We start from the raw sequence: 23580 nt of genomic DNA on the forward strand, positions 1-23580 counted from the left end.
GCAGATCTGGCATTTTGTACAAGGTCTCTGTTGCTGGATTGACGGGGCTTCCAAGTGCTATTACATGAAAGTCATTTTTTCGGCCTGCTGCTTTGATATGTCTACAAAACAGTCAACTCTGTTTTCCTACAGATTCGTATTAATGAAATGTTTTGTTATAAATATATATATATATAAATGTATATACTTTTTACAAAATTGCTGTACATTTAATGTTTTTCCACTCTTACTTTTGTACAAACACAGTTCCCTCTCAGGGCAAGGTCTGTTTTTAGAGAGAGAGAATGCTCTGTGATATATTTTGCTTATAAATAAAAACTTCCTTTAAAAAAAGAGAAAAGAAAAATCTGGAACTAGATAAATTCTACAGGGAAAAGCAAAGATAGGGGAGGGGCGGGTCGAATATCCTGGTTGGGAATTTGCTTGCCTTGGATGAAATACCAAATTCCGTCCCCCGCACTTCCAGTTAAAAGCCTTTGCGGCAGTCATAAAGTGGACAGCTGTTGCGCAGGTGTTGGAAGATGACCTTTGTCAACCTGTAGCCTCCCCAGATGTTGGACTAAAAGTTTCATCATCCTCTGCCTGTGTTGGGAATTACAGTCCTAATTCATCTGGAGGGCACCCGATTTGGAAACCTATTTTCTGGGACCCAGGGCGTGGGATCAATGTGACTCTCGCCTTTTCTCAGCAAACACAACCCTTTGCCACAGCAGGAGTGTGGTGCTGCCCCAGCCCCATGGAGCATGTGGTGAGGGGAACATGGGTTATGGTTGCATGCCTGGCATGAGCACCCAGTGTCCGGTGCCCTGCCATCATGGCTGGTCCAGGTGCCAAAGCTACAGGCGGCGTTTTTGTCTGAAAGATGCCGCTCCCGAATGGCTTCGTGCTTGAATCCTGCTCCAGACTGGCCAGAGAGACGAAACTGGAACTGGCCCAGCAGGAAATGGCCCTCCGCGCCATAAGCAGACAGTCCAGGGTGGCTTTCATTCTGGGGCATTTTTGGGGGCTGGCTCCCCCGTGGCCACTCAGGGAACCCCCCCATGCCGAAGGAAGCAAGGGGTGCCTTTGCCTGCACCCCGGAGGGCAGAAAGGGGCCACCGCTTCTTGGTGCTCTTTTCTGTACCTTCATTCCTTTAGTATGACCTTTTTATCCTTAAACAGGGAATGCTCACACATCATTTTAAAAGCATGTAAATCTCCTGATCACCAAGGTGGTGTCTCTGCTGTTTTTCAGAGAGCTTCAGCTATGGGATGGTATAGGAATGAAATAATAATGATAGGGGAATGGTCATGATTAATAATAATAATAATAATAATAATAATAATATACAGATTTTGGTAAAACAGCCAACGTGGCTTTGAAACGTGGCTAGCCAAAGTACTAGTAAAGCAAGGGGGGGCAATGCTATTGGAAGCCTGCCCCCCAGGTCTTCCCTGGCCCAAATTTTGGCAGGGGCGGGCCCCTTCTGAGCTTCCTCATGATTTAGCCTACACCTCCCATCCTCCTCCACCATCAGCAATACCGGCTAGTACGGATGGGAAGTGCAGGCCGGAACCTCTGGAGCTTCATAAGCCGCTCACCTCTGCCTTGGAGTCTGCCGGCCTCTGGGCAGCTCCGCACGAGGCGATGCTGGTTATGCCTTCCGGGGGTGCCCAGTCCGGTCACTCCGCTCCTTCGTGCGGCCAGAGCCAGAAGGGCTGGCCGGGCTCTGGAGCCCGGCCATGGGGACTACTCACTCCGCTCCATGCCCTCCCCTCTTGCTGGGCAGCGGATGGGGGGCACCTCGTCAATAGGCGCATTCAGGGCTAGGCTGCCCTAATTGTAGGCGTCTCTGCTCAAGTGAGTAGCGGAGAACAAGGCCGCCCATTCAGAGGGGCATCTTTCATGGCAAGCATCGCCAATCTGGGGCAAGGGGGTGAGCCGTTTTGCAATTGTCCTCAGTGTTTGATGGGGAGTGGCTAGCGTCCCACCCCACAACAAACGCCACTCTGTCTCCCGGCAGCCTCAAAGGGCAGCGGGTTGGAAAAGAGGGCAGGAAAAGGGGTGGATAAGCAGGGAGGGAGACAGACGGAACTGCGGCGAGCTGGACATTCCTGGACGTTATGCACACCCCGTGGAACAGCAGGGTGGGATTCAGTGGCTTGGGTTGCCTCAATGCCTCCCTTCGGGGCTTTGTTGTGGTCACTTATGGCGGCCCTATGAATGAAAGCTCCGAAAATCCACCTAAATCCCTGCTTAGCTTAGCAAGGCAGCTTTTGGGACAGGAAGCTTGCAACTGAATCTCTGCTTGTTGGCTACATTCCTGTCCAGGTTTTGTTCCGCAAAGAGGCCCAAGGTGGTGTAAGTGATCCTCCTCTCCCATTTTATCTGCACAACAACCTTGAGAAGCAGGTAAGCCTGAGAGGCAGTGAGAGGCCCAAAGCCACCCGGGGAGCTGCAGGGTCAAGCAGGATTTGAATCTGGTTCTCCCAGTTCCTAATCTGATGGTCAAATCACTGCACCCCACTGGCCCCCAGCAGGTTCAAAGGCTCCGGTGGGCAGGGGGGCTGCTCCTGATGGGAACTGCAGTCCCACAGAACTGGAGGGTGCCACACTGGGGAAGAGAATATTCTTTGACCCAACCCTCCCATTGATCACAGCAGGTATAGCCAACGGTGAGGCATGATGGGACTTGTAGGCCCAAAGGCCTGGCGGTCCACAAGTTGCCCCTCCCTGCACTTCAGCCTGGGAAATCTGAAAACCGAGGTGCATCAACACCGCACGGTATCCCCTTGGATAATTCATGGCCACACGGCCCTGTTGATACAAGGCGCCCTCTGTCCTTCACGTCCACCTGCATGGTTTTTGGCAGCATGAGTGAAAACTTGGCGGGGGGAGTCTTGGGGCAGGAACAAGGATCTATGCTTATTTATCAGTGTGGGATTGGCCCATCATTGGGTCTGGGCAGGTGGCACGGGGCCCCCCTTATCTCCGCCAAGTCAGTAGACTTGGAATCGGAGCGTTTCTGTCCATGCAAGACACAATCGCCCTCTCCTGGTGAAAGCGCTGCAAATGCAGATGAAAGCGTAACTCAAGAATATTTTGTGGGTGGCAGGGGAGGGGGAGAGATCTGTGGACCTCCAGATGCAGTCGGACTACAGTTCCCATCACCTGTGATCATTGGCTGTGTTTGCTGGGGCTGCTGGGAGTTTATTTCAAGGGCTGCGGGCAGCAAATGGCATTACATGAGCACAGATATGTTTAGGATTGAGGTGGACCTCTTATCTAAGCCAGGAGTTGGCAGATGTTTTGGCCCTGCAACACCCATCAGCCCTAGCCAGAACCATGGAAGTTGTAGGCCAAATATCTGGAAGGGTACCAGCTGCCCCTCGTGGTGTAGATAATCCATCCTGTGGATGGTTAGCAGGCTATCTGGTCTTTGCCTTGTTGTTAGTTGGTAGTTAGATCTTGCATTTGCTTTTATTACAGCTCAGGCAATCTGGAGAATGACTGCCTGGTGACAGTGACCCAGGCGTTGGTAACTTCCCGACTAGATTTCTGCAACACGCTCTACGTGGGGCTACCCTTGAAGACGGTCTGGATACTTCAATTGGTGCGAAATAGAGCTGCCAGGTTGCTGACGGGGACTGGGTGTTGTTCTCATATAACCCCAGTTCTCCGTCAGCTTCACTGGCTCCCTATTGAAGTCCGGGCCCAATTCAAGGTGTTGGTTATGACCTATAAAGCCCTAAACGACTTGGGACCTGGTTATCTAAAGGAACGTCTGCGTCCACATATGCCTGGCCGCCCCCTACGATCGGCAGCAGATGCCCTTCTCCAGGAACCCTCCGTGAAGGATATTAGGAGGGTGAGTACCCGGAGGAGGGCCTTTTCTGCAGTGGTGCCCCACCTATGGAATGCGCTCCCCAGAGAGGTCCACCTGGCGCTGTCATTATTTGCTTTTCGGCACCAGGCAAAGACCTTTTTATTTTAAAGTTATTTTAACAGTTAATTTATTATTATTGTATTTATAGATTTTAATATATAGCTGAGATGGTACCAGTTTTTAAATTATTGATTGTATTTTTGTGTCTGTTGTGAGCCGCCCCAAGGCTTTGTTGCGATGGGGGTGGCATAGAAATGTTTTAAATAAATAAATAATCTGGGTTCCAGTCCCTGCTCACCCATGGAGCCAACTGGGTGACTTTGGGCCAGTCACAGACTCTCAGGCCAGCCTACCTCACAGGGTGGTTGTTGTTGTGAGAATAAGCCTGGGAGCAGGAGGAGGAGGATGATGCAAGCTGCTCTGAGTTCTTGTAAGAAAAAAGGTGGGATACAAACCTAATAAATAAATAACGAGGAGCAAACCCCATTGGGTTCAGCGGGGTTTACTTGAAGGGAGACGGGATTGCCACTTAATGCTGGATCCAGCCTTGCGACTCATTCCTATCCTGCCCCCTTTCTCTTGATTTTGCCCTATCGGGTTGGTTGAGTTGGCTGGGAGCCTGGCAACGCCTTTGTCAGTAGCACTCTCTCCCTCGCAGCTCCCGGCCTGTGCTTTCTAGGAGCTCTCCATGGTGCTGAACTGCACTCCCCCATTGATTCGCCACCATGGAGACCTCCTAGAAGGTGCAGGAGAAAAGGCGCAGTGGGTAAACAGCCCCTCTGACCAAAGAGTCCCCAGCCCGCCTGCATTACTGCTTTATTTGCTTTCACCAAAATATTGCATGAGCCGCTTTGAGCCCTACTTAAGGAGAAAAGCGGCATATAAATTCCTTCGATACATTATCTTCAGATCAAGGGCAACACACCGAGAAAGATTTTTTTCCTCCGCTTCTCCTGATTTTCAGCCAATGGAAATTCTACATACAAACACAACCGCCAAAATTGTCTCATTGCTAACGATTCGTCTGAAAGAATGAAGCGTATGCAAGGCTTAGCCAATAGGAAAGGCAGGAAAAATCCCTCCACAAACAAACCAACCCATATTTCAACCAAACCTGGGAAGTTCGAAGGGGAGAGGAATTGTGATTGGTTTTCAGGAAGTTGGCCCAACCTCTCTCCTGCGTCAATCAGTTATTGCCCCACCTTCCTTTCCCAGCCCAGTTCACGTAGCGTGAGGGCGGGGAGAGGACGAGCCACCATTAGCCAGTGAGAAAGCTCTTTAGAGATTGGCCCATAACTTCTTCCAATGAGAAAGCTTCTCTCACAGTCGGAGAACGAGCGGGAGACGGAGGGAAAGAGAGGAGGGTGTTGCGATAGGGGATATTTGACCCAATCAGTGCGCGCCTTACATTCCTCCACCTGACGGCTAGCCAACCGGAGGGCCCGGGGCATGGCGGCGAGGCTCCGTGAGGGGAGGAGGCTGAGGGCGGCCATTTTGAGCCGGGCCCGGAACGAAGGCTCGATGGCCGGGCAACCGCGACTCCGCGGCGGGGACTGAGCGGACCATGGACGTGCGGAGGCTGCGCGTCAACGAGCTGAAGGAGGAACTGGGCCGTCGTGGCCTCGACATCCGCGGGCTGAAGGCCGAGTTGGCTGAGCGACTGCAGGCGGCGCTAGAGGCCGAGCAGGGCCGCGGCGGATTGCCTGGACCGGGTTTGGGCAGGGAGCCGCTGCTGTCTGACGGACACTGTAAGCGGGGTTACGTGACGGGAGTCCCTCCGGCCGGGGCGGTTCCGCGGCGGGAGCGAGTGGCGCGCTTCCCGCTGCAGCCTCCGCTCCGGGGATGGCGGGCCCATCGGTGCGGCTTCGCGCCGGGAAGGCTGTCCAACCGGTGCAGCTCGGCGCTGCGGCGATGGTACTGCGGAGAACGGGACCCCCGGGGTGCGGCCCTGCTGCGGATGCGGGTTGGACCCGTCACGAACGGGCGGGCCTCCCGGCGCGGCGAACTCGGGCCGATTTTCGGGAGGCGTGGACGCGCGGGCCCCGCTTGCTCTCCGAGCTTGTCCTGCGGCAGCACAGGCGTCGGGCCTCCGGTCCTACCCCAGGCCGGGCTGCGCTTCTGGTGCAGCTCTGTCACCTTCCTGCCCTACGGGACAGACGCACCCGGGGTGCAGCCCTAGTTCTTCTGCTGGGGCCGCACCGGTTGAGCTTCCGGGTGCAGCTCCCTGCTAAGGATCCCTGGCGTTTTGCTGTGATCCTGTGAGAGCCCCCGGGGCAGCTGCAGCCTTTGAGTTGCTGTCACCGTTTTGCTGTGAGGACCCCAGGTGCGGCCATGAGCGCGGGTGGAGGGAGGGTCGGTGGAGTATTCGCTAGCAAGGGACGAGGATGCGAGGCTGACCGATGCCTGGTGCTAAGCTTTTCCCGTTTGCTTAGCACTTGCTCTGTTCCTCGAGCTCCCCAAGGCCCACAAAGGAGAGATGCCACGTGGTTGGGAGAAGCTCGTATGGAAGAGGCGCATAGAGTGCTTTGGGTAAAATGGACTGTGTCAGTGCTAAGTGCTGTTGATGGTTCTGTGAGCTTAGCAGACTGTGGCAGAGACCCAGCTAGCAGTGAGCACTGCAAAAGACGTACACACCCCTTCTCCAGGGAACTCTTTAGCTTAGGATACTAGGAAGACAAACACTTGGGCTCGCTGTGCTGTTTGCGAACACTCCTCTGGGCATGATACATGCACTGATTTGTCCTCTGATAAGCTTTGTGGTATGACTCTGCTTGGCACCTGAGCAGGCATAGTATTTATCTCTTATTATAGACACTGTAAAGTCTTTTCCCACATTTTTCATGCACTGTTGTTTGTCTGGCATCCGGAAACCTTTCCTCCAGGTGCCACTTGGTTGCCAGGGCTTACTGTAATCTCTGAGCAGCTGGAATACCCTTTTCCCCAGGGCAGTCCCGTTCCTTCTATAGATAGCGCAGCTGTGTGAGGGGGGAGTGTTTCTTCAGGGCTGTAGAGCAGCACCAGGACTATGGCTTAGTGGATTGTCGGGAGAGGAGGATGCCATCAAGGTTTAAGCTCTGGAAAAAAAATCCTTTGGGTGCAAAGAGTGTTGCCTGTTCTGTGCTGAAATGGTTATATTAACCGGATGTATGAGCTTGGTTTGGGGAGCTTAAAATATTAGATTTTCCTTGCACCAACACTATTATTTTGTATGGTATAGTGGATGTTGCATTCCTGCTGCTGTTCTGCATTTTTTGGGCCCAGATTATACATCTGGCATAATGAAAGGAAAAAGGCTTTTCCTCAGCTGTGCTATTTCCTTACTCCCCTGGGGTGTGTTGGGGAGGGTATCTTGGCATTTGTAGAAAAACAGTATGTGAAGGAGAAAGGTAGACTGAACCCTTCTCCCTAACGTAGTAATTTACCACATGCAGTGAGCTTCTTTCCCAGAAGGAACATTCAAACATGAAGTCCACCCGCTGCCCCACTTACATGTTCTCCAGCGGTGTTCTCCAGAAAGCCATGTTTGCTAGATTCTCCTGAAGCTGTAAACTGAGCCTCAGTAATGCATGTAGCCCATCTACCACAACCTACCCTTAGCATTTAAAAGCTGGCGCATGCTTTTTCTCTTCAAAGTAGGGATTGGGATGGATGGAACAGAATAGTGCCACTTACCCATGTCCTTGTATTTCTCATTTCAAGATGGCATTCATGCCAGTTCTCACATGGACAACCTGCAAGGATACCAGTCTTTTGAACATTGCAGCGTCAAACAGGAGAACGAATCTGGGTATGAGAGGGGACTTATAGACCAAGATCATTCTGGCTTACGTTCAGGTACAGTCGGAAGCTTTAAAAATAGGCATTTTCCATTAGCCAGTTGTGTGCAAATCGCAGCCGTATTGCTCAGATGCAAACATTTGGACTAGCACGGCTGTTAAGCCTGCTGTGGGTTGTTGTAGCTGTTGTTGAGACGCCATATAGGTTACACAGCGACTGTGCAAAGCCACCTATTGGTCCCATAATAGGATCCCTCTCAGTGTCATCCAGGCAATCCACTGCCATTTGTTGTCATCTTTTCTTCTCCCATCCCAATGGGACTGGATGGCAGCCATTAATTTATAGGAGAGCAAGTGCTAATCTTAGACACCATTTGTGCTGGAGCTATACTGCCCCCTTTCTTGCTGAACTCTGTCGCAGTTAGGGGACAGAGTTTGACCCACTTCAGTTGGGCCCCGGATCCCAGCCGATTTATTGATTTACCCCAGTAGGATTCAGTGGGAACTGCAGCGTGTCTTGTCCACATGCTTGCTCCTTAATTGGCTTACCCATGTCTTAGGCTCAGTGCATTGCTGTGTTAGCAGTACAGGACAGACCTCTAGGATTTTTAAGAGTATAACATGAGAAGAAAATGCTGGAAATTATTTATTTAGGTACCTTGTGGTTTGGTTCTAACCCTCAAGTCCCAGTGATAACAATTGCTTCCTTCCAAACTCATGGGCAGACAGTCTCTTCCATGGTACCTTAAATGCTCCCTGCATTGTTGCCAATCCATTTGGCAAACTGAGATTCAAATAGGATTTCTCTTGGAGTGTTGGCAATGATTCCACCCTTCTTGCAATGAATTGCTGTAGTTGTTTCCCTTTGGTTGTATGCCTTCGGTATGAGGATGTCCTTATTCAGTAACCTGTGTTGTGTTGTGTTTGAATGCAGAAATGAAGACAGAGCCGAAACAAGAGGATCCAGGCCCTGGCTACAACATGCAGGCCTCTGGTTACCATGCACCTCCTTCTGGTTATACAGGGTCCACCCCTAATTACAACACTTCCGTTTCTGGCTACAGTGCCCCTGCTTCAAGTTACAGTGCACCTGTCTCCGGTTACAGCTCCTCAGATTCCTCTCAGTCCTGGCAGCAGCAGGGACGGAAGAGGCCATTTGAGGAATCTCGGGGGCATGGCTACTATGAACATCGAGAGGATAAGAGGTGCGTTCAGGCAAGTCTTTGGGGCAGTGGTCACAGTCGCTTATTTCCCTTTTCCCAGATTTGACAGGGAGGGACTTTACCCATGAGCAGTGCTGAGCATCTTAAGTTCCCTACCAAGGTGGTGCTTCTCAGTCTTGGGGATGCATTCAGAATCTGTCTAGGTTTAAGCAATTTAAAAGATGGGATTTCCACAGTCATTGCACAGTTTAAGAATAGATATTTATTCATTGATGCCCCAGCCTGAAAGTCTAAAATAGAAATACCATTTAGCTGAGTGAATGGAGCATCTGAATTCTTAAGCCGCAGGCATAAATTCAGACCACACACCTGTAAACCACTTCTTTTCATTATGGGCAGCACTGGGGGGGGGGGGGGGTCCAAAGTTCCTTTCCAGTAGCGTGTTGAGTGTTCCATGCTGGGAGGAACCGTTCCTGCGTTCACAGACACATGAGCTTGGGCCCATGAAAAGGATTTATGTGGCCTGCGTTTGCTGTCTTTTCTCCAGGGGCCGATCTCCTCAGCCACCTGCAGAAGACGATGAAGATGATTTTGACGACTCACTGGTGGCCATTGATACATGTAAGTTGTGGTCGCAGCAGTGTGCTGTCCCTCAAAAGCCTCCCTCTTGTCCCGCCTTATCTCAAGCCCTCCCTTTCTCCCTTGTTACCACCTCCTTCAAGGATGCAGCTCCCATAACGTGCAGGAGGCAGGGAGTTATTTGGCAGGTGGCTGACCAGAGGAATAGCAGTAAGTGAAAGGAGATAGTGGAGGAGCTGCAGCACCCCTGTGCACCTGTCCCCCGATTAATTAATCTTTTACAGATTTGATCCTGGTAAGGAAGCAGCCCAGTACTTGCAGCCCTTACTGGCAGGAGGCATTGCATCTAGTTCTCTGAAGCTGCTAACACGCTTTAATACTTTAAAGCAGGCTGGGCTACGACAAAACAGTATGTCCGGACTGTTCTCACTTGCCTGCACTTCCACCCCTGTATCCTCTGATTCTCGGGAGTAAGCAGCTTCAAGCAGCTGAGGATCTGGACCTCTCTCTCCTGAGAGAGGGGCAGAAGCAACCAAGGGAGATGAAATGGTCAGCAGGGCCGTGTGCAGGCCTGAATTTGCAGGGCTTGGCTTGCCTTCTCCCCCCGCCCCCAGCTGCTTTCAAGCACGCAGTCCCTACTGAAACAAACACGAACATCCAGTAGACGGCACCATCCCAGCTGGATCCAGTTGCCATACTTTCTGCTGGCTGATCGGCATGTTTCTTTAGAGGTGGTTCCTGCATTAGAGGGGGCTCATATTCCCACTCGCTCTGGAGGGAGGGCAGCCCAATCAGCTCGGTGTGGGATCCCTTCCAGTATGAAGTGTGCCCACCATGCAGCTGTCCTTACAAATCTGTGTGGAGCAGTTTTCGTAGGGAAAAAGGGAGTTGTCCCCTGCACTGCCCGGCATTCTTGCCCCAACATCACTGATGTTTGCTTTCTCCTCAAGTGATGCGCTGGCTTTTCATATAAAGCTGTCGAGCATCCTGGACCACACGCTTCTCTGCTGCAAAGCTCCTGTGGCCTTCTCCGACCTCCTTGGCTTTGCCTTTCAGATAATTGCGATCTGCATTTCAAAGTGGCCCGTGACCGATTCAGTGGCTACCCTCTGACTATAGAAGGGTTTGCTTACCTCTGGTCAGGAGCACGAGCCACATACGGGGTACGGCGTGGGAGGATCTGCTATGAGATGAAGGTAAAGGATGCATTTCTGCCACAGTGGTGTGGGGGCTGTTGCGGGGGGAGAATTCTCAGAATGTCTCCATGAAGGCTGGAGGCTTGCCCATAGTGTCACACATTGGTCTTGGGACTGAAGGAATATTTTTGTCCACTGCAGAAAGGCTCTCGTTACTTGGGTCCATTATATTTTATTCGCCCTCCTTTGTCTTTTCTGAAAAACACTGGTTTGCATATATTGCCATTCCAGTCGCTGGAGCTTGTTCAGTTCCAGCTAAGAGTTCCACTGGGTTGGCATTCAGCCCACGTTCAAAACTTGTGCTGGCCCAGGCAGCCTTGCCTTGAAGTGGTTCCAGATCCGGTGCAGACGACCTCTGCTCTCTGCCCACTCCTCAAGGTGCTTTACCTCACATGCTTGAAGCGACAGGTGAAGTTGTTTAGCCTCGTTCTGCCCCAAGTGCTTGGGTTTCAGGATCCTTCCTGACTGGCTGCTTGCCCTCTGGTCCCCAGATCAACGAAGAGATCTCTGTCAAGCACCTTCCTCCCACTGAGCCGGATCCTCATGTGGTGCGTGTTGGCTGGTCGCTGGACTCCTGCAGCACCCAGCTGGGTAAGAGGCTGCCACAGGTGACGCTGAGGAGGGCGCGCGTCTGCTTCCCCACTTCCGTTGTTCATAATCCGCTGTCGTCCACTCACCACACAAATGAAAAGGGTGCCCGTGACTCGCTGGGCAGTAGATTTTTCTAACTGCAAAATCTGCAGGTAGCGTTGAAGAAGTGCATCCCTCTTTCACACAGATAGGAGGGGTTGTAGGTGCGAGAAGTGGATTCTGTAGTACTGTCAGCTGGTACCCATGATCCCGTGTCCAATTTGAGTACAGCCCAGTTGACCTCTGTGTGTGTCAGCAAAGTATTAAAAACACAAAAGATGTAGGTTTGAGTCCTTGCTTGGTCATAAAGTTTACTGGGTGACTTCAGGCAATCCCCGACTCTCAAGCCGACCTACCTGGCAGAGTTTTTGTGAAGATAACACGGAGAGGAACAAAAAGATGATGCAAGCAAGCTGCCTTGGGTTCCTTGCAGAAATAAAGGTGGGATGCAAATATATAAATAAAACATCCTAAAATACTTGATTTTAGGTTATAACGTATGTCTATTTTATATATTATACAATATAATAAATTAATAAAGTACTGTCAAAACCAACTCCAGTATATACCAACTCCAGTATATACCTAATAAGATAAAATCCTATTAGTTAAAAAGCAAAGTTTAACATGAATGATCTTAAAGTAAGCCCGGGGAAATGAAAAGATGTTCACCTGGCACCAAAGTAAAAATAACCTAGGTTATATGCAACCAGCCTTTCTGGGAAAGTTCATACACCGCTGGGGAGCTACTGCTGGAAGGGTGTAAACCCGGACATTGAGGAGCTTTGAGGTTAAAACAGCGCTTGGCATTGGGCCCAGAAATGGTCCAGTGACCAGTGCAGCTGAACGTATTCTGGCGTTATGCACTCAGATCTGTGGTAGGTCCCGGTTCATAATCCTGCTGCCCTGCTTTGAACCAATTGGAATTTCTTAGTCATTTTCAGTGGCAGCCCCACATGCAACCCACTGCATGATTGGAATGGGCAGTTGTCATAGCCCTGTTTGGGCTGGGTCCCCATTGGCATCAGCTTAAGGTACCACTGAAAATCCCAAACTCCTGTGATATTTGAGTCTCTGGTGGATTCTCTCTCTTTCTCTTTCTCTTTCTCTTTCTCTTTCTCTTTCTCTCTCTCTCTCTCTCTCTCCCTCTCTCTCTCTCTCTCTCCCTCTCTCCCTCTCTCTCTCTCTCATTAGGTGAAGAACCTTTTTCCTACGGCTACGGAGGCACTGGGAAGAAATCCACCAATTGCAAGTTTGAAAATTACGGTGAAACCTTTTCTGAGAATGACATCATCACCTGCCTTGTGGTGAGTGTGCCTTCAGGTCTGATGGAAGCTACCCCTCTGCCTCTCAAGTAGACTTCTAGACCTAGCCAAGTTGGAGCTTGCGCGTGACCAAAGATCGGGTCATGCTGAGGCCAGTGTTTACTTGGGGGGTCGTCTAATGCCTCCAGAAGGAGAATGCCGACCCTTTCAGGTGCCGAGCTCCCCGCCGTCATGTGTGACCCAACGGGAGTGTCTTGCCGCGGACCTCGTGCACTGGTGAATTCTTCCCTCCCTGTTTTTAGGACTTCGAGTGTGGGGATGACATTGAGCTGTCCTTCATGAAGAATGGGAAGTGGCTGGGGGTGGCGTACCGCCTGCGGAAGGACATCTTGGGCGGCAAGGCGCTCTTCCCGCATGTTCTGGTCAAGAACTGTGCCATCGAGTTCAACTTCGGCCAGAGGGAAGATCCCTTCTTTGCAGTGCCGCCGGGCTTCACCTTCATCCAGCACCTGCCCCTGTCCGAGCGCGTTCGGGGGACAATCGGACCAAAGAGCAAAATGGAATGTGAAGTAGGTACCCCGGGAAAGGCGTTGGCTGTCCCTCTGACGAAGACCAAGGCTTGCGTGCGTGCGTGTGTGCGTGCAAAATCACTGGCATGAACTTGCCATGCTTGTGCAAATGTGCCGGTGCCAGCAAATCGCGACCCGGATGTTATGACCAAGGCTGCCACCAAGCGAGGAGTGAGCGCAGATGAGCAGCATCCGTTAACTCGGGCCTGTCAGCTTGTTGAGGGGGCATTCAGGGATGAGCAGATCTTGGCTGCTTTGGGGCGGTTCTTCAAAGCCTCAGAACTGAAGGGGTGCGAGGCATCCCTGAAATGGCCAGCATCCCTGAGTGGGCGTCAGATTTGTGAAGTCGTCCCTCTTGAGGCGGGGGGAGTGCCTGCTTGCTGCAGCTCTTTGGTCTGCCCCCGTGTCCTGGGCTGCCGGGCCTGTCAGGGCTCTAGACTGCCCCTCCCGGGGCGCGACAGTGTTGCGTGCACCCCCCCCCCAGCCGAGCGGAGCTGCTGAACCCCGGCAGGCAGCGGCTCCACGATGCAGCCCCTCCTTGCGGAGCGAGGCTGTCGGCTCACCTGCTGGGAGCTGGTGCGATGCAGCGGGTGTGAAGCTGCCTGCCCTGTGTTTCAGATCTTGATGATGGTGGGGCTGCCTGCCGCTGGGAAGACCACGTGGGCCATCAAGCACGCCGCAGCCAACCCAAACAAGAAGTACAACATTCTGGGAACAAACGCCATTATGGACAAAATGAGGGTAAGGCGCAGCTTTGGAAGCAGCTGGGGACCCAGGCCGCTCGCCCAGCCCGCTTTGACTCGCGGTGGGTGTGTATTTCTTTCGCGTGCTGCGTGGGGGTGGTTTGCCAGCTCTTGCAGTGAGGCGCTTTGGCCTTCCCGCGTTGCATTGCAGAATTCCCTCTTCCGTGTGTAATGGTGCCGTCGCTGTCGCTGCCACATCGTGAGTGGACCAGCCAGGAACTGTCCCCCTCCTTTCAATAGTAGTGCATATTCCCTCCTCTGGCCATCCCTCCTCTGCATCCCAGCTGCACTCAGCAGGTGGGGCCGGGGTGGTGGACGTTGCACGGTAGTTTTTCCTCCAGGCTGTATGTTGCCCAGAAGGTATTGCTGCTCTCAGGCAGCCTAGCAAAATGGGGTGTGCTTTACACGGTGACTGAGTCCCAGGAAGCATTGTAGTCACATAACGGCAAAGAGTAAGAGCTCCGAGGAAGCCTTCAGGGCCACCGTCTTTGGAGTCACAACCACACTAGGGAGCTTGGACATTGGTGATTCATTTAGTTTGATTCCTTTGTCTGCAGTGGTAAGACAGTTATACTAGCCTACCTCACCAGGCTGCTGGAAGGGTTACCAAGTAAAGGTGTGGAGAGTGCGTGTGGAGAAAGCCAAGTATTGTTACCCAGAGCTAATAAGTGAGTTTGAACTGGGAACGTCCAAGTCCACGTTTAAGGATTGCTTTCCTCCTTGTGAGATGCAGAAATCTCCCAGGCAAAGCACTTGAGTGTATGTCGCACCAGGCACCGGAGGCTCTGGGGTGAGCACGTGTCCCCCAGCCAGGTTATCCTAACCAGCTGACCTTCTCTCAGGTGATGGGACTCCGCCGCCAGCGCAATTATGCCGGCCGCTGGGATGTTCTCATCCAGCAAGCGACACAGTGCCTGAACCGCTTGATCCAAATCGCAGCACGGAAAAAGCGTAACTACATCCTGGATCAGGTACGGCTCTCGCCCTTCCTCGGGCAGCGTCCCTGGCTCCTCCTGACGGCGCAGCCCGGCTCAGCAGCAGAGCAGCCGCTGTGCCGTCTTCCGGGGGGCACAAGGCTAAGCGGCGCCGCTGGGTTTGCCGGTGTGCTGGAAGAAGGGTAGGTAAGGGCTTCGTTTCCAAAGATGGCTGGCTCGCTTGCTTTCTGCCCCCACCCCACCCCCCACGCGCTTCCTCTGGATGGTTTCTATGGCAAAGTGTTGCGAATAGCAAAGTGGAGACCTTGTTCCCCCAGCAACACAGTGTCGTTGGGCTGCAGTTTGTATGCAGGAGGTTCTAGTGGCTCCTCATGAAGGCCTGCGTTTAAAAGGAGGATCGGGACCACTGCCTCAGCAAGGGCAGGCGTGAGCACTGTCACTCTCTCACATCAAGACGAGCCCCAGCCCTTCGCTTCAGTTAATAGGGGTCAGATAACAATGCCATCTTTTCTTCCTTAAATCTTGTAATTCAGTTAGAGCAAAAATAGCCTTGTAGCAAAGGGATTCCGTTCCATTTTAAGCGACTTAAAAAAGGGATTGGGTACGTTTGAGTAGGGCAGGTGCAGCAAGAGCCCATGATGATTAGATGGAGCCTCTGATGCTCAGCCCAGATTCTGGAGACATCCGGAGCGAGGGAGTTGTCTTTCTGCTGTGCTCGTGGATGTCTTGGAGGCGTCTGCCTGGCCACTGTTGGATCTAATGATGAAGTAAATATTTTGGTTTGACCCACTGGGGCAGCTGCTGTCTTCTTTGGTGGCACAATTTAAAAAAAAAAACAACTATTTGAGGCAAGTATTCTGTTAAATCAACTTTCTAGACTTCATTAACTTCAGTGCTTGGATGACTGTACTTCTCCTAGGTTTAAGTAACGTAATAGATTGGATGGATTATGAATATCCCTTTTGCTGTTGCACTTAATTTATCCAGAACTGTTTCTTTAGCTTCCCCCTCAAAATGTAAATAGCTTTCCTTCGGAACAAAACAGACTCTGTTCTGTTAGTCTGGCATCCCAGGAGATCTCATTTGAATTGCAAAAGGCTGCAAATTACTGGACTGTGTTGCTGTTTTTATCTTTCCAAACTGGGGAGAAAAGACTTAAAGGTAGGTTAGTTGTCAGGGGATGACTCCCAAATGGGCACATGCACAGTTGCTGATCTACGCACATCCTTGAGCATCCGTGGGCGGGTGGGGCGCCGACATGTCTTATCCTTGCTTTGGGGACCCTTGCTCCCTTTAGGAAGAAAACAAAGCAGACTGACAAGTAACAACTAGTTTTTTGCCTCTTCTTTGTCACCATTGCTAGACAAATGTTTATGGATCTGCCCAGAGACGAAAAATGCGCCCTTTTGAAGGTTTCCAACGCAAGGCTATTGTAATTTGTCCCACGGACGAGGATTTAAAAGATCGAACAATTAAGCGCACAGACGAGGAGGGGAAGGATGTGCCTGATCACGCAGTGTTAGAAATGAAAGGTAGGATCCTAGAAAAAGACCCCGACACCATGACACCAGTGCTGAGGGGAAACCACCGTGGCTGCGTGTCTAGTGACAGGACTTCCTCAAAAGCGATCACTTAGACTTCTGTAGTTCTCACTGTCTTCCTTCCACCTCCTCTACCCCATAGTTATCGCTTCCCCTTCTTTTCCCACTGAAGGTGCCAATAAACACCCACCCACGCCACTCTGCAGTGAGGAAAATAAATACTGAAGGCACATGATGCCTTGAGGCTGCATTTATCTCAGTAGGAAAACCCTGCTCATCCCCGGAATCAGTCAGGCCCACACAGAAGCTCTGTTTGTCCCCCAGATCACTGAAGTATGGCTGATGGACTTGGAAGTGAGTCCTCCTCAGCTCGACAGGACATGCTTGGGACTGTGTGTGCATCGGATTGCTGCTTTGGGAGAAAGCCTCCCATGGAAATCCTTTTTCTGTTATCAGTCAGCGAGCCCCTGATGTGGGAGCACCTTCTTTCTCCCTCATGTGCAGGCAGGCCAAATCTCACTGGAGCAGAACGTTGTGCTTGCAGGGAGGGGACGACCCCAGTTCCCTGATGGCCCCAGGGCATAAAAAGCTGCTCTTGCCTCAGGACATTTAGAATTGCCTCCTCACCTCTCCGCGGGGCAGCGCTTGGAGCGAGCCCTGGTGCGTAGGGCTCAAGGCTGCGAAATTACTGGCTGCTTTCTTCTCTAGATGCGTGACTCCAGAATGCATACCTTGCCATGGCAATAGTCTTGGGACGCAGGTTAGGCTCGGAGAGAACTGGTTAACCCTGGGCCCGCCGTTGCACTTTCCAGCTAAGCACAGGGTTCCACCCTGGCTCCAGCCTGGGGAGTGTGTGCTGCGGATGGCGGCCAGGCCTGGAAGACTTGGGCGACAGCCTTAGTCCAGCCGTAATAGAAACTGAGCAAGGGCGTCGCTGTGGGAGGTTCCGCCCTCCGAGTTCCTGTGCTTGAGTTGAGTGAGATGCCCGGGCAGGAGTGTAGCGGCAAGAGGGGAAGCAAAACCATACGGGCATCAGCGATTGTAGTTTGTGGCGTGTCTCCTTAATCTTCCCACTCGTTGCTTTTTCCTCCTCTTCTCTCCCTTTTCTCCGTGCAGCCCTGGAGTAAGCGCCCCCTTTGTCCCTCTCTTCTACCTTTCTCCCTCCCACCGGGGACTGACACGCCTGTCTGTCTGTTCTCCCTGCTTGCCAGCCAACTTCACGCTGCCAGAAGCAGGAGACTTCCTTGACTCCGTCATCTACATCGAACTGCAGCGGGACGAAGCCGAGAAGCTGGTGAGGCAGTACAATGAGGAAGGCAAGAAGGCCGGCCCCCCACCCGAGAAGCGCTTTGACAACCGGGGCGGCGGCTTCCGTGGCCGTGGTGGAGGCGGCGGTGGCGGCGGCTTTCAGCGCTTCGATAACAGAGGGCCCCCAGTGGGCAGTCGAGGTGGCTTCCAGAACCGAGGCGGCGGTGGCGGCGGCGGCGGCAGCGGAGAAGGATTCAGGGGAGGCTTCAGAGGTGGTGGCGGAGCAGGCGGCGGCGGTGGCGGAGGAGGAGGAGGAGGAGGAGGAGGAGGAGGAGGTGAGCCTGCAGCAGGGGCTGGGCTGGTGTTGGAACGTGTGTGTGGCTTGTGGCTGCCCATTCTTGGAAAGAATGCTGAAACTCGTTGCGTTGGTGTGAAGCAGGCACTCTGGTTTTGGGGATTCAGTTTATCAGTTAGGGAATTGTCACAGAAGTTTTAAAAAAATGATGTAAACGCGTTTTTTCCCACGTCTGGAGTTCTACAGAAGGCAGAAACCACATTCATACTGTGTGTGTGTTTAATGTATTTATATGTCTCCCTTCTTCCTACAAGGATTTCAGGACAGTTGTGCCATGAAAGAATAAAACAGAGGCTACCCTTTAAAAAAGTTTGCAACAGATTAAAATGCCCGGGTGAATAAAAGCGCTCGGTGCCTGGCATTGCAAGATCGCACCCACCTGGGGGAGGGCGTGCCATTGCTGGGCATCCCTGCACAGCGAGCCCTTTCCCTTTGCGGCAAAATTTACTTCTGATGAAGGAGGGCTTTCCTATGGCCGAGCACTCTTCCCTGTGGCAGGTGAGCCCAAAGTGGATCGCCAGGCGTTTGAGACTTCCAGCATTCGTATCCTTTGGCCGTGCTGCCAGGGCTTTCCAGGAGTTGAAGTCCAAACCGTCTGGGAATCAGCCTTTTGCTCACCCCTGGCCTGCAGGGTTGGGCACACCGTCGCTTGGTCCTAGCACAACTGTTGCCCCATGAGTTCATCTCTGCTTTTCAAACATTTGAAAGTGTGACCAACTTGTAAACTCACTCAATTTTCTGGAAGTTTCCAATGAGCCATAGTTTCCATATCATCCGAATTTGGAAAATGGGATTAGTCACATCCCTCTTCTGATGGAATGGGAAACTGGTTAATTGAAGACATCCACATTTCATTATTCCGCACTGAGAAAGGGCTGTGCGGCAGGGCAAATACCTGTCTTAAGATCATAGCTGTCTGAGTTAGGTCTGTGTCCCTCACTTTATTAAAGGGGCCTAATGGGATGTTGTTAGCCTGATAAAATGGAGAAAACAGCCAGAAATGGTTGGGTGGACCTCTCCTTGCATGATCCGCTCAGAAATCCGTCACAGCCCACAGTCTGAAAAGTACGTGCTCCCTCTGAAGCTAGCCTTTAATGCATGCTTATGGAAGATAAGCCGAGAGCCCAGGCCATGCAGAAGTCAGTGCTCTGAATTCTGTGCACGCTGTTCTAACATGAGCTCCGGATCTACCCCTTGTCCATTCAGGCTTCAACAGGGGTGGCTACAACCAGAATCGCTGGGGAGGTGGAACCCGGGACAACAACAACAACAACAGCCGGGGGAGCTACACCCGCAGCAACCAGCCGCAGAGCAGCTACAGCCCAGCACATAACCAGAACGCTTACAAGAGTGGCAGCAATATGGCACCCGCACCTCCTGCTCCCGCCGCCAGTGCCCCGCCCAGTACTTACAACCCAGGGCCACAGGTAGGGCTTGTGTCTGTCCCTCGAGCCAGGCTGCTGTCTGGGGAGAGTTGGCAGTCTTCCCCAGAGAGGCAGCGAGAGAGGAAGCTTGTGTTGTCTTGAGTCAGAACCGGCCTTTCCCCTCTTCTCTCCTCCTCCTCCTCCTCCTCCTCATTATTCTACTGCAGACAAATGCCCGTCGTCTTCTAGGCAAGTTACTTCCTTCCTCCTATTGCTCTTGGGCGCAGCATGGCCAACCTGGGGTTCATGGCTCCCTGGTCTTAAGTTAATAAACTTAATGCCCTCCTCTGGAAGGACGGTTTGGAAGTAACTTTGCAGTGCATGGTGATCTTCAAGCCAACGAGGGCAATTTCTTAATGTAGAGTGAACTGTAGGTGAGATGACAGTTCATCCCCAAGTTTTCTGTATTCTCAAAGTCTTGTGGTTCCGAGCAGCCCTTGACCAGGAGTTGTTGATCGGCCATAATGTGTGTTGTGTATGAGAGAGAGAGAGAGAGCGTTTCTTGAGCAAATGATTCTTTTGTACTCCACAGCCGAGCTACAGCCAGCCCTGTGCCCCCCCAGCCAGCTACAGCCCAGGTGGTTATACAGCTCCTAGCTACAGCTACGGGAGTTACGGTGGTTACAGCCAAAGCTACACCCAGCCCCCACCACCTCCAGCCCCGGCTCCAGCCCCGGCTCCAGCCCCGACCCCACCAAGCTACAATCAGCCCAGCTACAACCAATACCAACAGGTAGGTGAGGAGGGATCTGGTGGCCTTCCTGGTACCTTAGGGGACCACCGCCTGGCCTGGCCTGGCCTGGCCTGGCCTGGCAGGGAGTGTTGGACTGGGCCAGACATCGGCTGCTTTCCCACAGTGGGGCAGTGCTCAGCCAGGGTTTGCATTTCGGAACTTCTGCAGACTGGGAAAAAAGGGAAAATGGCATTACTTCTGTGCTTCTGGGAAACTAGTCAGTGTGGTGTAGTTACAGGTGCGTTTGTTGGACATGACTGGGGAGAGCTGGGCTCAGATTTTGTTCAGTTACGCTATTTCATCGTAGTTCATGGTTTTGTTGAGCTAAATCCTTGATTTGAACTCCTGGATGCAGGAGGAGGAAGAAGAGCAGGATACAAAAGTGGCATATTAAACCGTGGGTGCAAAGGACAGTTTTCTGGGTTCTCAGCAGTTAAGCATTCTGCGCGCGCACGCGCGCACGCACTCACACACACACACACACACACACACACACACAGCTTAACAGTCTTTACAATTTTTTTAAATAAATTTTTATTAAAATTTTAAACTAACACTAAAAACATCAAACATCACATACATCGGATTTACTGGGTCAACCTCCTACTACATATTTTTTAACATTCTAAAGTCAAATTCAAATCAATTTATAATTATTTGAAAACATCTCTAAGTTTACGCCAAGTCCCATTTCTCCAGCCAATTATAGAAAGAATCCCAAGTTCGATAGAAGTCAGTGTCCTCTTTCTCCTTCAACAATAAAGTCAGTCTATCCATTTCTGCACCGCCCAAGATCTTTCTTACAATCAGTCCATCGGTGGGCAGCTCCTCACTTTTCCAATATTGAGCAAATGCAACCCTGTCTTTACGAATTCGTGTGCTCTGTGACTGATTGCGGGACTCTCCACCCTGCTTTAGCATGAGTGCACGCAGATATATTTGCTTCTTTAAGCAAGGAAGAGTTTTTGTGCAAAGTAGCTCTCCCTGAAGGACACCTTGCAGGCAGTCCAGACACAAGGATGGGAGAACACAGACTTGGCATCATTTGAGAGTGGTCCGCAGGAATTCAGTCGTGGATAAAACTACAAGTGAGCACGTCAGATGGGCCGGGTGTGCTGCCGGGTGAGGGTTTCAGCCGTCACGACGTGTCGCTTCCTTCTCCACAGTATGCCCAGCAGTGGAGCCAGTACTACCAGAACCAGAACCAGAGCCAGTGGCCCCCGTACTACAGCAGCTACGACTACGGGAGCTACACAGGCACCACACAGGGCGGGTCCAGCGCTCAGTGATGGCTGCACGGCCTCCCTGCAGAGAGCAGCTCGTTGCGCCACTTTTGGCATGTCGGTCGGCATTTCTGAGTCTCGGGAGATCCGGAAGTAGTCTCTCTACCCTTATTCCTCTCTGTAGTTCTTGAGGGCGGCTGAGTTTTTACTGTACAGCTAGAGGCATGTTTCCTTCCCTTTGTACCATCCTTCACGAGGAAGTTACATGATTTCTTGGTCTCTCCTTGTTGAAGACATTTTTTTTCCTTTTTAAAAAATTCTGATTCTGAAAGAAGCTAGATTCTTCAGCCTTACATCCTTGTACTTTTTAGGGCCAGATCCATCCCAGTATCCAACTTTCTATGGTAGTTTGCGGGGACGGCAAGTTTGCGAGGGCCTTCCTAGAATTTATTACCACCCTTTTTCTTCAACCCAGCCTCACACATAGTGGTCATAAATTCGAGTCATTTCGGAAACTTCCTGCAGTTTGGTGTCACCTGTCTCTGAGGTGTTTTTATCCGTCTTTTCTGCAAATAACTATTAAAACTGGAGGGAGAAGAGATGGCTATCTTATGGTAATTATGTTTTTATTTTTAGATTTTCTGTAACTTTTTACTGTGGGTCAGCAGCTGTTAATATTTTCATCAAGGTAACAATTCCTTTTTGCTCAATACAGGAGAGGAGAAAACAACCGAGGGTTAAATCATCTTAAATGTGTAACTTTTTATACAATGTCTAAGTTTCTGTAACTTTGCACATGCTTTGTGTTGAGTTGAATTGTAACAGCTTTTTGTATTTGGAGAAAAAAAAGAGTGAATATTGAACTTTAAACTATTTGGAGTCTGGTGTATTCTTTTGCCTTTTCATTCCCCACATTTTCATTGCAGCATTTAAAAATCCTTACTGCAGTACTGATAAATTTTCACCCTGGTGGTTCTAGTCACTTTCAAAGCTCTGTTTTGAAGTGGTTTATTGTCCTACATTTTCCTATTGGCGGTGTTCATTTTAAAACATTTTTAGACAGCCTCAAGACAGTTTACGGCTTAAAATAATTACAAAGGAAAAATACAAAACCACAGAAATACTAGATTAAAAACTTCTCTAGAGAAAGAATGAGAAGCACAACTTAATTAACATGGTTTTAATAGCATTTCTCTCTCCACTTAAGTAAATATGTCTGTCTTATGCTGCACATCATCTCTCCTGCTTCTTCCAGCTCTACTAACTGAAACAATGGGATGTACAAATGCTTTTATCATGGGGCATTTCCCTTTAAAATTACACAGAACTGTTGTGTTGCTTCAGTGGACCTTTGTGTGTAAGATGACATTTGGGCATAATTGTATTCCTACCATCAACCTATGAAACATAGTAGAATTTTAATATTTGGAGCTGTTCCTAATTTCCAAGAAGTTGATCTAATATTAGCACTGCCAACTCTTGCAATCCTCTGGACCTGGACATCCTCCTGGATCCTGTGCTGTATCTTACATGCGCAAGGAATGTCTTTTCACAGCTATGTTTGATAGGCTAGTGACAAAATTGCCAAATTGGAGGCAATCTGAGCGGCAGTGGTTATGCCTTGGTTACATCATTGGCAGACAATTGCAATGCACTCTATGCGGAACATCTGAGAGCTTGCAAAGGTGCAAAGTGTCACAGAGTCTTGTGATCATATCCCCCAAATACTGAAAAGTTCTGCTTCAGTTATCACTTGTTTTCCTGGCTCAATTCAAGGCCTTGGTTTTAACTGTTAAAGCTCCAAATGTAATGGCTATCAGAGAGATGGTCATATTTGGGGTGATCATGCTCAGTTCTTGGGTCTATAGGGAGAGGCCCTCTTGAAGGCATTGCTGCCTGCAGAGACCTGCTTGCCAGGCTGGCTGGAGAGGATTTGCTCATGTATTGCTCCCAGACTGGAATGCGCTCCTTCGAGAGTTGCAACTGGTCCCTCCTCTTACTGCTTTCAGGGAACAGGTCAAGGTTCATCATTTTAACTTGGCTTTTTTAATTGTTATGGCTTTTAAAGGTTGTTTTTGAGGGGTTACTCCTATGCAAGCTTATGCAGGAAAAAAGGCCTACAACTCCCAGCATGCCATAGCCAGCAAGTAGACCTGCAATCGCACACTTTTCTCTGTCAATACATAGGAATGTACCTTTAAAAAATGTTTTAATAAATAAAAATACTCTGTTAGATTTGATTATTTTATCTTTCGAACCATTTTTGGCACACTCCCTTGCTTGGGTTGCGAAGGTACAATTAATACACAGACACTTTAGCTTCCGAGGTATTTC

The 23580-nt window shown here is 50.7% G+C and overlaps 1 protein-coding gene across 2 annotated transcripts; it reads left to right on the plus strand.

Moving 5' to 3' along the window:
- The first annotated feature begins 5355 nt into the window (after positions 1-5355).
- On the plus strand, positions 5356-22116 carry HNRNPUL1 (heterogeneous nuclear ribonucleoprotein U like 1). 2 transcript variants are annotated; one of them, XM_044435008.1, is made up of 15 exons: positions 5356-5614; positions 7566-7700; positions 8577-8847; positions 9353-9426; positions 10441-10580; positions 11072-11171; positions 12405-12517; positions 12778-13044; positions 13663-13785; positions 14630-14758; positions 16086-16254; positions 17475-17846; positions 19073-19293; positions 19823-20023; positions 21190-22116. In XM_044435008.1, the coding sequence occupies exons 1-15, from the start codon at positions 5431-5433 to the stop codon at positions 21310-21312; spliced, it is 2622 nt and encodes an 873-aa protein (XP_044290943.1). In that variant the 5' UTR covers positions 5356-5430; the 3' UTR covers positions 21313-22116. The 2 variants fall into 2 exon arrangements, with proteins under 2 accessions (XP_044290943.1, XP_044290945.1); XM_044435010.1 differs by lacking the exon at positions 7566-7700 and having other exon boundaries at positions 5480-5614.
- The last annotated feature ends 1464 nt before the right edge of the window (positions 22117-23580 follow it).

This window comes from Varanus komodoensis, unplaced genomic scaffold (genome assembly GCF_004798865.1).
Source record: "Varanus komodoensis strain SLA01 unplaced genomic scaffold, ASM479886v1 scaffold29_1, whole genome shotgun sequence".
Lineage (NCBI taxonomy): Eukaryota > Metazoa > Chordata > Lepidosauria > Squamata > Varanidae > Varanus > Varanus komodoensis.

Excerpts from the sequence above, each read along its gene's own strand:
- HNRNPUL1 (XM_044435008.1), top strand. The coding sequence starts at position 5,431 with ATGGACGTGCGGAGGCTGCGCGTCAACGAGCTGAAGGAGGAACTGGGC. Across the intron at positions 10,581-11,071 it reads GGATCTGCTATGAGATGAAG|ATCAACGAAGAGATCTCTGT; the intron begins GTAAAGGATGCA and ends TCTGGTCCCCAG. Across the intron at positions 20,024-21,189 it reads GCTACAACCAATACCAACAG|TATGCCCAGCAGTGGAGCCA; the intron begins GTAGGTGAGGAG and ends CCTTCTCCACAG.